At 55.2% G+C, this 11622-nt stretch overlaps 1 protein-coding gene across 1 annotated transcript; it reads left to right on the forward strand.

Annotated features, from left to right (window-relative positions):
* Positions 1-6245: 6245 nt before the first annotated feature.
* KCNS1 (potassium voltage-gated channel modifier subfamily S member 1) lies at positions 6246-9999 on the forward strand (the record flags this gene model as incomplete). The annotated part of the gene is made up of 2 exons (XM_080716767.1): positions 6246-7268; positions 9532-9999. 2 exons carry the CDS (start codon positions 6246-6248, stop codon positions 9997-9999), a joined length of 1491 nt encoding a protein of 496 aa, XP_080572893.1.
* Between the last annotated feature and the right edge of the window lie 1623 nt (positions 10000-11622).

An 11622-nucleotide genomic window follows, 5' to 3' on the forward strand; every position in this document is an offset into this window, starting at 1 on the left:
GGCTGGGGGTGTAGCTAAGAGGTAGAATGGCCCTGGGTGCAAGTCAAGGACTTGGCCAGAGTGGGCGTCTCATCCAGCCTTGACTAGGGTCAAGTTCATAAGGCTGTTGGCAGAATTTCAGTTCCTTGAGGGCGCAGGAACTAAAGACTGCGGTTCCTAGCTGGCTGCTGGCAGGAACAGCCTTCATTTCCTTGCCCTCCCAGCATGGCGACTTGCTTCTCAAAGCCAGCAGAAGTCACAGCCTTCAATAACCTCTGCGTGCAAGTGACAGCCATCACTTTTGCCATATTCTGTTCCCTAGAAGCAAATCGGGAAGTTTTACCCACACCCAAGGTGGGGGAATTACACAGATCCCACTGGGGACACTGGTGAAGCTGCCTGCCCCACCTGGGGCTACCCTACCAAATTATATTGACTTTTCTTTTTCTTCTTTTCTTCCTCCCTCCCTCCCTCCCTCCCTCCCTCCCTCCCTCCCTCCCTTCCTCCCTCTCTCCTTTCCTTTCTTCCTTCCTTCCTTCTTTCCTTCCTTCCTTCCCGTTTTTGGTATTAGGGATTGAACACAGGGGCATTCTACCTCCAAGCTACACTCCCAACCCTATTTTACTTTTATTTTGATACAGGGCCTCACTAGGTTGCTAAGAATCCCACTATTTGCCAAGGCTGTGATCCTCCTGTCTCAGCCTCCCAAGTACTGGAAGTACAGGTGTGCACCACTGTGTCTGGCTTTGTATTTTCTGCCGTATCAGGCTTAGTTTGTAGGTAAAATGCCACAGGGTTCACATGGCCGTCTCTAGCCAGGGACTGGAGTAGAACTGGCGTGGGGGGGGCAGCTCATCCAGGTATACCAAGGGCATGGGCACCCTTTTAGCACCAGTGACCCTGAGGCCAATCCCCCACTACTGTCGCTCATGAGTTCATCTGACGCGCTGTTTACCTTCCACGAGGAGGCCTGGGTGGGAATCAGATCCTGGTTTCAGTCTCTCTGCCCTTTATAAAGAGGTCTGTCCTTTCCCTTTTAGAAGCCATTCTTCCAGTTCCAAGAAGAACCCTTGAGGTTTTTGTTTTTTGTTTTTTGTTTTTTTTGGTGGTACTGGGTGTGGAACCCAGAGGCTTTCTACTTCCAGGTTATACTCCTAGACCTAGTTTCTATTTTATTTGGAAACAGGGTCTCACTAAGTTGCTGAGAGCCTCACTAGGTAGCTGAGGCTGGTTTCGAACCTGTGCAATCCTCCTGTCTCAGCCTCCCAAGCGCGGGGATTACAAGCGTGCGCCACCACGCCCGGCGAACCCTTGAGTTTTAAGGATAGTAAATCTTTCTGGATCCTATGCCAGAGAACAGGGTCTGCCTCCATTTCCCTGCAGTCCTGCCTCAGTTTCCCTAGAGATAGGCCTCAGTTTCCCTGTTAGTAAAACGAGGGACTTGGGCAAGGTGACCGCTAAATGGCTTCCTGCTCAAACTTCTTATACTGAGCAGAAAACTAAACTCTGGTTGAGAGCTGTACTGTCCAACACGGCAGCCACTGGCCTGGAACACGCGGCTGTTGTATGTATGGAAGAGGCTCAGTAGTTCAAATTGGGGTTTGTAGGTCGGTGTGGTAGGCAGAATTCTAAGATGATCCCAGCGAACCTCACCTCTGTGTGATCTCTTCCACTTTGAGTATGTAGGTGGAACCCATGAGTGTGTGCTGTATGGTGCAAGGGAGACTGTACTGGGCCTGGCCTCATCAGCTGAGGCCTTTAAAAGCAAAGCTTTCAGCCGGGCGTGGTGGCGCACGCTTGTAATCCCCGCGCTTGGGAGGCTGAGACGGGAGGATCGCGCAGATTCGAAGCCAGCCTCAGCTGGTTTAAGAGATCCTGTTTCCAAATAAAATATAAAAAAATAGGTCTGGGAGTGTAGCCCGGAGGTAGAAGGCCCCTGGGTTCCATTCCCAGTACCAAAAAAAAAAAAAAAAAAAAAAAAAAAGCAGAGATTTCCTCTGGCTGGTTCCAGAAGAAGACGCTGGTGCTCAGACTTGCCTGAAAACATGCAAACATCCGTGTTGTGAAATGGTAACAGACCTCTAGAATCTGAGACCGATGGTCAGCAGACACCTGGGAGCAGAGGGGCTGGACCTGCATCCCATAGCTACAAGGAACTGAATCCTACCAGAAGTGTGTGCTTGGAAGAGACCCAGAGTTCAGAGGAGAACTCCAGCCCTGGCTGACACCTGAGCTCAGCCTGCTGAGATGCCGAGTGGAGAATCCAGCCAAGCTGTGTCCCGACGTCTGGTCTAGAGGGATGTAGTATTTGAAGCTACCAAAATTGTGGCCATCTGTTACACGGCATAACTAGTTCACTGGATTTTGAAGACTTGGTTTAAAAATGAGTTATGTAGCCAGGCGTGGTGGCCCACATCTATACTCCTAGGACCCGGGAGGCTGAGACAGGAGGATCACAGGTTTACAGCCAACCCTCAGCAACTTAGCAAGGCGTTCGGCAACTTAGCGAGACCATGTTCCCAAATAAAAAATATACTGGGGCTGGGGGCATAGCTCGGAGATAGAATGCTCCTGGGTTCCATCCCCAGTACCACACATAGGAAAAGATAATACGTAAAATATCTCAGTAATAATTTCTTTTATTGATTTCATGTTAAAATTAAATATTGTGGCTACACTGGGTTATTATTATTATTTTTTTTTTGGTGGTACTGGGGTTCCTGGAAGCCCTTCTACCTCCGGGCTACACTCCCAGACCTATTTTTACATTTTTATTTGGAAACAGGGTCTCCTAAGCCAGCGCGCGGGGCTGGCTTCGAACCTGCGCGATCCTCCTGTCTCTGCCTCCCAAGCGCGGGGATTACAAGCGTGCGCCACCACGCCCGGCCTACACTGGGTTAAATAAAAGACATTATTAAAATAATTTCACCTGTTTCTTTTTATTCTTTCAAGAGGTGGCTGCCATTTCTATTGGGCAGTGCTAGCGTGGGGGACCCAGAAGCCAGTCACATGACCTCTGGAAAATCACTGGGCTTCTCAAACCTCACAGTTCTCATCTGTGAGCTGGGGATAATTGGCATTTAACCCCCCAGACACATCTGCAGTGACAGGGGGTGTGTACTTAGCCAATCAGTGTTGGTGATTATCACTGTGATTAATAAATATTCGTAAAGTCTCCCATAGATCCAGGTCCTAGTCTTCAGCCCCCTCCTGGCAGCCAGCCTTCCAGTGGGCTCTCAGTAAGTGCTTGAGGATCACAAGATCTTTGTGGGGTTTGTTGGCACAGGTCCCTGGACCCTTCCCAGCCACTGGGAAGTTGAGGATCAGGACTCCAGGGGCACGTGAGGCCTCCGTGGGGGCAGGAGGATGTTCACAGCCCAGGGACAATGGGATGGGAGCCGGGAAGGTACAGCCTGGGGGGGTCCAGGGGATGAAGTCACCTTCACCGACTCCTCACTCAGAGCCCTGCACCTGAGCTAGTGCCCGGGCTCACCTGTAAAATCCAGAACCCTGCCAAGTCTGTGCCCGGAGTGACTGAGCTCAGTCACCCGGAACAGTGCCTGGTGCATACTGAGCGCTCAATTAAGCACATCATTGCGACTGCCCGTCCTGGGCCAGAGGCTGAAGCCCCTCTCTAGGGAGCTGGCTCCTCGTCCCCTCGGTCCTTCCCGGGCCCCTGATCCGGGAGGATCCGGGAAGATGCCCCAGCTGTTGGGCCCAGTCTCTAGACACCCCCACCCCCCACCCGAGTCAGGAATAGAAACCACCGCCTCCGGCCGCCCGCGGCCTCCTTCCCTCCCCCGGCAGCGATCGATGCGGCCTCAGCCGCGGGGGACGGAGCAGCACTGGGAAGGAGGGGGCCGCGGGGCCTCCGGCAGCAGCGAGGCGCGCAGGACCGCTGGGGCAGACGGCAGCCCAGGCGCCGCCAGCGCCCCCAGCATCCGCGCCTTTGGGGACAGACGTACCGGGCGCCCCGGAGGGGCCAGGACAGGTAAGGGGCCGCCTTCGGAAGAGGCGTGGCCTGGGGAAGGTCCAGAGCTGCGAGGGGGAGTTGGGGACTGCTAGGGATCCCCCGTGCTCACGTCCCCGCACCCCCCAGGAGATGGCCCAAGGAGGGCGCAGTGTGGCAGGGTCACCCAGGACTCTGGGGCTGGTCCTGCCTGATCATCTGTGAAATGGGATTAGAAAACCTCCCAGGCTGGGTTGGTGTAGGGATCGGACCAGGGCTGTTGGGTCTGGAGCTGAGAGAGACCGCCGGCAGGTAGTGGGTGTTCAGAACAAGTAGGAAGAGAGTAAAAAGCCTGCTGTCCAGCTTTAAGGGAGCTCCTGGCTAGAGGAGTGATGTTGAGCAAGTCACTCCATCTTTCTTACTGAGACTCAGACTTTTGCCAGGAAATATTTGTTGAATTAATTATACCATTTCGCAGAGCAGAAAAGTGAGTTCTAGAGAAGGGATTTGCCCGGGATGGTGCTTCTAATTGGCGGAAGCAGATGAGAAGCTCTTTGGACGCCGCGTCCGTATGAGGAGTGGAGAGGTACCCACTGCGTCGCAGGAGCTGCACTTTCCACAGGCAGTGCCTCGTTTACGCTTCAGCCTGTGGTGGAGAGTGAGGTGGGGAACCAAGATCAGAGAGGGCAATGATTCGCTCAAGGTCAAGAGCTAGGGAAGTCTGGCCGACTCAGAATCTGAACTCAGGGCTGACCAGAGGGAAGGCTGAGGGAGGCTGTTTATTGAGCACCTGCTGTGTTCCAGGGGCTCTGCACCCCCCCCCCATGGTAACACTTTACTCAAAGTATCCATATTCCCATTCTAGAGATATAAGACAGCTAAGGCCCAGAGCCAGGAGACTGGCCTGTGGTTGCTTAAGTAACCAAGCTAAGAATGGGATCCTGACCTGCTTTTAACACCAAGCCAGGGGGAGTCAAGGACACTTGGACAACTGGCCTCCGGTGCTGGGCAAGTTCTCAACCCCCTGATCTCCCAGGAAGCAGGCAGCATCACCCCTACAGTGCAGATGAGAACCCCCCGGGGTCAGGAGTCAGAGTCAGGGGGCAGTGGAAGGACCTAGCATTTCCTGAGTATCCACTAAAGCCAAGCACTCTATAAGCTACCTCAACCCTACGGCCATCCTTGGGGGGTAGGTGCTCTTATCAAGAAACTGAGACTCGGAGAGGAAATATATCTTGCTGAAGGACAGGTACATCAAAAATGGAGTGAAATCCAGGCTGGACTGACTCCAGAAGACAGTGACATAGGTGGATAATTTAATAAGCCCCTCTGTGAGCCGGGCCGGAAAAGTACGTTACGGCAAACACTCATTTTAATCACACTTCCAGGTGGATATTTTTGTCTCCAATTGACAGAGGCACTAAGAGGTGACGTGACTTGCCGAAGGTCACACAAGAGCGCCCGGTTCAATGCCAGATCTGATGGAGTCCAGAGACGCCTTACGACGTCTAACCCAGTAGCTCTTAAATTTGACCATGTATTGTAGTCACCCCCAGGCTTCTAAAAACTCAATGCCAGCGCTCCTCATCCGGCAAATCAAGGACAGGCTGAGGACTGCATCTTTTTTTTTTTTTTTTTGGTGGTGGTACTGGGGTTCCTGGAAGCCCTTCTACCTCTGGGCTACACTCCCAGACCTATTTTTACATTTTTATTTGGAAACAGGGTCTCCTAAGCCAGCGGGCGCGGCTGGCTTCGAACCTGCTTGATCCTCCTGTCTCTGCCTCCCAAGTGCGGGGATGACAAGCGTGCGCCACCACGCCCGGCCGGCCCAATTTTATTTTAAAACAGGGTCTTACTAAGTTCCAGTGGGTCTTGCTAAGCTGCTGATGCTGGCTTCAAACCTGCGACCCTCCTGTCTTCGCCTCCCAAGTCCTGGGATTACAGGCCTGTGCCAGCATGCCTGGCTGAGAATCTCTTTGTCAAATTTCCAGGTGATGTCGCTGCTGCTCATCCAGGGAACACACTTTGAGAACCACTCACCTAACCTGACTCTTCTAACAAGCCCGGGCGGCAAGCATTCGTCGGCACGTGCAGCGGGGAAGACGGAGTTTCAGAGTGCCAGCGAGCCCAAGATCCCACAGTGGGGCCTCTCGAGTACCTAAATCTAAGTCTGTCCGGGGAGGGGAAAAAAGGAGCCGTCCTACGTGAGCGCCCACCCCGGCGCTCTGCGACTTGGTCCGGAGCGCACCTGCCGTCTATTGGGCTCAGCGCGTTTCCTCGGGGGGGGGGGGGGGTCTGCCTGGCAGGGAGCGCGGCCATGGTGAGCGAGTCCTCGCGGCCCGCGGTCCCCTGGCGGCGGCGCGACGAGGCGCTGCGCGTGAACGTGGGCGGGGTGCGGCGGCGGCTGAGCGCGCGCGCGGTGGCGCGCTTCCCGGGCACGCGCCTGGGCCGCCTGCAGGCCGCGGCGTCGGAGGAGCAGGCGCGGCGCCTGTGCGACGACTACGACGCGGCGGCGCGCGAGTTCTACTTCGACCGGCACCCGGGCTTCTTCCTGGGGCTGCTGCACTTCTACCGCACGGGGCGGCTGCACGTGCTGGACGAGCTGTGCGTCTTCGCCTTCGGCCAGGAGGCCGACTACTGGGGGCTGGGCGAGGGCGCGCTGGCCGCGTGCTGCCGCGCGCGCTACCTGGAGCGGAGGGTGGCGCGGCCGCGCGCCTGGGACGAGGACAGCGACGCGCCCAGCAGCGTGGACCCCGGCCCCGACGAGATCTCCGACGTGCAGCGCGAGCTGGCGCGCTACGGCTCGGCGCGCTGCGGCCGCCTGCGCCGCCGCCTCTGGCTCACCATGGAGAACCCGGGCTACTCGCTGCCCAGCAAGCTCTTCAGCTGCGTGTCCATCGGCGTGGTGCTCGCCTCCATCGCCGCCATGTGCATCCACAGCCTGCCCGAGTACCAGGCCCGCGAGGCGGCGGCCGCCGTGGCCGCGGTGGCCGCGGGCCGCGGCGCCCAAGGGGAGGCGCACGACGACCCGGTGCTGCGGCGCCTCGAGTACTTCTGCATCGCCTGGTTCAGCTTGGAGGTGTCGTCGCGCCTCCTGCTGGCGCCCAGCGCGCGCAACTTCTTCTGCCACCCGCTCAACCTCATCGACATCGTGTCCGTGCTGCCCTTCTATCTCACGCTGCTGGCCGGCGCGGCGCTCGGCCACCGGGGCGGCGCGGGCGGCGAGGACTTCGGCGACCTGAGCAAGGTGGTGCAGGTGTTCCGGCTCATGCGCATCTTCCGGGTGCTGAAACTGGCGCGGCACTCCACCGGGCTGCGGTCGCTGGGCGCCACGCTCAAGGTAGGGTGCGTGAGCCCCGGCGGGGCGCGGGAGGCGAGTGTAGGCCCCGGGGGCCGGCGGCGGCAGGTGGATTTATAAGCAAGCCTGCCAGCCATCCCGGGGTGTACTGAGCTGAGATGTCCTCCCTAGGCCAGGAACAGGACCTCCAGTCTGACCTTTCTTCCCCCAAACCTCTGTTTTCCAAGGAGAAAACGGAGGCACTTTTTCTTACAAATGGAGGGAGGAGAGAGAGAAGGTCACTTTTGATATATCTATCAAACTTCAAATAATATGTAGCACAAGCATGTGCAAAGCAGGGTGCTCGCTGGTATCTCCACCAGAACCTCTCCTCTGGTATTATGGGGGGCACGGTAGTCACAGGTCACCTGCAGTAGGCCAATGGCCCCCAGAGCTAACCCTGAACACCCATCGGCATCTGTCGTCTGTTTAGTCCGTTGTGCAATTTCCTCGGACAGATGCTATTATTTATTTTCTTCCCTTAGATGAAGATCCTGAGGTGGGAGAGCTAGGGTTTTAAGGCTGGTTGTATCTTACCGAGCACCGTCATAGTGCCAGGCCCTGCACCAGAGGTAAAATTAGCCTGGTTTGCAGAGGGAGTCGGTGTGAACAGCTGGTACCCAGGCCTGGTGAGAGAACGGGGTGCATGCCGTGTCAGCGGGAAGGATGTGCCAGGAAATGAGGTTGAAGAGGGGCATGAACTCTTGGCCCATGATTTTTTACTTTATCCCAAGGGCTTATGGGAGCAGGGGCAAGTATTGTCTCCACCTTGCAGATGTGGAAACGGAGTCTCCAAGACTTGACAGGACTTGTCAGAGGTCCCTCTGTAAGTGGCAGAACCCAGAGAATAACCCAGCTGTGCCCAACTCGTACACACTCTTAATTCTAATGCACCATGCCAAGGACCCCTAAAGGTGCCAAAGGGCCCTTCTGCCCTTGGCATAGGATACTGGGTATCCTATGCAGATACTTAGGCAGAAGCCTAGGGCACTGATCAGGAATTCTGTTAAGCAGAGCCCCTGAGTTCAGCATCTTCCTGAGGAGGATCTCTGGGCCCAAGGCCTTGCCTCCATCATGCAGAGAACAGGGCTTGAGGCTGCTAGCTGTGTCTGCAGAGAGGGAGAGAGCAGCGATGGGGCAGTTAGATGCGGGTGGCGGACACTCCGGATGAGAGCTTTGCTGTCAAAGTGAGGCCAAGAGCAGCGTCCTCCATGCCTGGAAGCTTTCGGAAAGGCAGGCTCTGGCCTTGCTCCAGACCTACTTAATTGGGGTTGCCTTTTCAGCAGGATTCCAACGCGATTCCTCCTCACGTCTCAGTCTGAGAGAGCCCGCTCTGGACTAGGGGTTCTCAGCCTGGCCCCGTTGACATCCGAGGCCCCGAATTCTTTGTTATGGGGGCTGCCTTGTGCATTGTAGGGTGTCCAGCCGTATCCCTGGCCCCTACCCGCTAGATGCCATAGCACACGTGTCCCCATCGTGACGGTCAAAACTGTCCCCAGACTTGCCAGATGTCCCCTGGGAGGTGTTGGGGGGTCCGCTGCACTAGGGCAGAGATGGCCAGGAGTGGTCTAGGGAGCTCATGTTCCCTCAGCTTCCCTGAGGGGCAGAAAATATTTTTGTACTTGCCTGAAATGGGATAGACCAATAAAAACACACACACACACACACACACACACACACACACACACACACACACACGAAACCAGCTGGGCATGTGGCACATGCCTGTAATCCCAGTACTTGGGAAACTGAGACAGGAGGATCGCAGGTTCAAAGCCAGCCTCAGCAACTTAACCAGACTCTGTTTCCAAACAAACAAACAAACAAGATAAAATAGATATGGAGTGTAACTCAGAGGTAGAATGCCCCTGGGTTCAATCCCCAGCAGCACAAAAAGAAAAAGAAAACCAACTCTGCCTCATGAAATATAAACGGTGATTCTCTTTGTTTTGCACAGTATTAAAAAAAATCCCAAGTGTTTCTTTCATTGGCTGTTGCCACCAGGGCCCCTGGGTTAGAAGAAACAACTGTGGCTTAGCAGGCGCCTTGCACAACAGAAAACTGGGCCTGTGTTCATTTCCAGGGAGTTTCATTCCTCCTGGAGCTGGAAGAGCTTAGTTTGGAGCCGGAGTCTTGGCACCAGCTCTACCTTGCTCTGTCACTTTGGACAGGTTCTTTATAGGCTCCAAGCCTCAGTTTCCCCATCTGTCCAATGCCAGGTCTGTACGCCCCTCCAGCTCTGACCAAGCTCTGCGTCTTCTTCCAGCACAGCTACCGTGAAGTGGGCATCTTGTTGCTGTACCTGGCCGTGGGTGTGTCTGTGTTCTCCGGCGTGGCCTACACAGCTGAGGAGGCAAACGTGGGCTTTGACACCATCCCGGCCTGCTGGTGGTGGGGCACAGTGAGCATGACCACCGTGGGCTACGGGGACGTGGTACCGGGGACGGTGGCCGGCAAGCTGGCGGCGTCGGGCTGCATCCTCGGCGGCATCCTGGTGGTCGCTCTCCCCATCACCATCATCTTCAACAAGTTCTCCCACTTCTACCGGCGCCAGAAGGCTCTGGAGGCTGCCGTCCGCAACAGTGGTCACCGGGAGTTCGAGGACTTGCTGAGCAGCGTCGACGGGGCGTCAGAAGCGTCTCTGGAAACATCTCGGGAGACCTCTCAGGAGGGACGGTCTGCAGACCTGGAGATGCAGCCCCCTCGTGAGCCCCCAGACGCTCGTTGTTATTAAACCGAGGGCCCTGCATCCCCTTCCCATGCCCCTAGAAGAGTAGCTGAAACACAGCAGGCTCCTCTGCTGCCTGAATTCTTCCTGGAAGTGGGCCTGTCGGGACCACTGAGAAATGAGATCCAGGAGTCGCACACCTTCCTCACAGGAGAGTGCCACCCTCGTGCTGTGAGCACCCCAAGCCACTTGGACTCCTCCCAGCCGACCGCGAGGCAGGCATGAGCCAGAGGGGCCAGCGGAAGGATGCTGAGGATTCCGAGCCACATCTGTCCCTGTCTTCCCAGATGACAGCCATCCTCATTTCCCAGAGTAGGGAACTGAGGCTCAGAGAGGAGCCCCCTGATGTCACCTGACCAGAAGTGGGGAGCCAGTTTGGGGTGCTCGTTCGTGCTCCGCCAGGGCCAGTGTTTTGCCCACTGTCTCATCTGCTCTCACAAAGTCAGCGTGTGGTTTCAGGGGAACGTGGGTCCCCGGAGTTGATCGACAAGGCGAGAGTGATTTGGACCTCAGTGTGGTCCTTTTCTACATGCAGAAAGGAGTCAGCTCTTCAAGATGAGCCTGAGGGGCGCAGGCGCCCCTTAGCTCACACGCAGGACTTGCTGAGCAGTGACCCCTGCACCTTCTTCCCAGGGCGGCTTGAGATGAGACCCGCAGGGGCCCGGCCTGAGGTCCCAGTTGTGGACGTCCTGGAAGTGGGCAGCTCCTGCCCCCAGCTCCAGATTCCAGCAACCCAGAGGGAGATGAAAGCTACAGGAAACAGAGGAGGGGTGTGTGTGTGTGTGTGTGTGTGTGTGTGTGTGTGCGCGCACACACATGTCTGTACAGTACTGGGGACTGAATCCAGGGGCGTTTCACCTCTGAGCTACATGCCCCAGCCCTGTTTTTTGTTTTTGTTTTTGCTTTTTTTTTTTTGGAAACAAGGTAGAGAGAGAGGGAGAGGGAGATAGATACACATGCATCTCCAGCTCTTTTTAAATTTATTTATTTATTTTTATTTTTTTTGGTGGTACTGGGGTTCCTGGAAACCCTTCTCCGGGCTACACTCCCAGACCTTTTTTATATTAAAATTTATTTTGAAATATCTAAGTTGTCCAGGCTGGCCCACCTGGATCTGTGATCCTCGAGTCTCAGCCTCCCAAGTAGATGGGATTACGGGTATGCGCCATTATGCTTAGCAGCTTTTGAGGTTTTCTTTTTTAGAATGACTGTACGGATTTCTCACCTTCTCATTCAGCAGATCTCTCTTGGAAGTCAGAGGCTGAGGCTTCACCTACAGACCAGCTCAACAGTCATATATATATATATATATATATATATATATATATACACACACACAAACACACACACAATATATACATATATTATATATATACACACACATTGTAGCACTGGGGATGGAACCCAGGGGCATTCTACCTCCGAGCTACACCCCCAGCCCTATTTTTTATTCTTTATTTTGAAACAGGGTCTCACTGAGTTACAAAGGGCCTCACTAAGTAGCTGAGGCTCTCTGTGAACCTGGATCCTCCTGTTTCAGCCTCCCAAATGCTGGGATCACAAGCGTGTGCCACCACGCCAGGCTCTGTGGTATATCTTTAAAAAGCAATGCCATTGGGTGACGTGTGC

The sequence above is a fragment of the Muscardinus avellanarius genome (genome assembly GCF_963383645.1).
Source record: "Muscardinus avellanarius genome assembly, chromosome: 19".
Taxonomy (NCBI): domain Eukaryota; kingdom Metazoa; phylum Chordata; class Mammalia; order Rodentia; family Gliridae; genus Muscardinus; species Muscardinus avellanarius.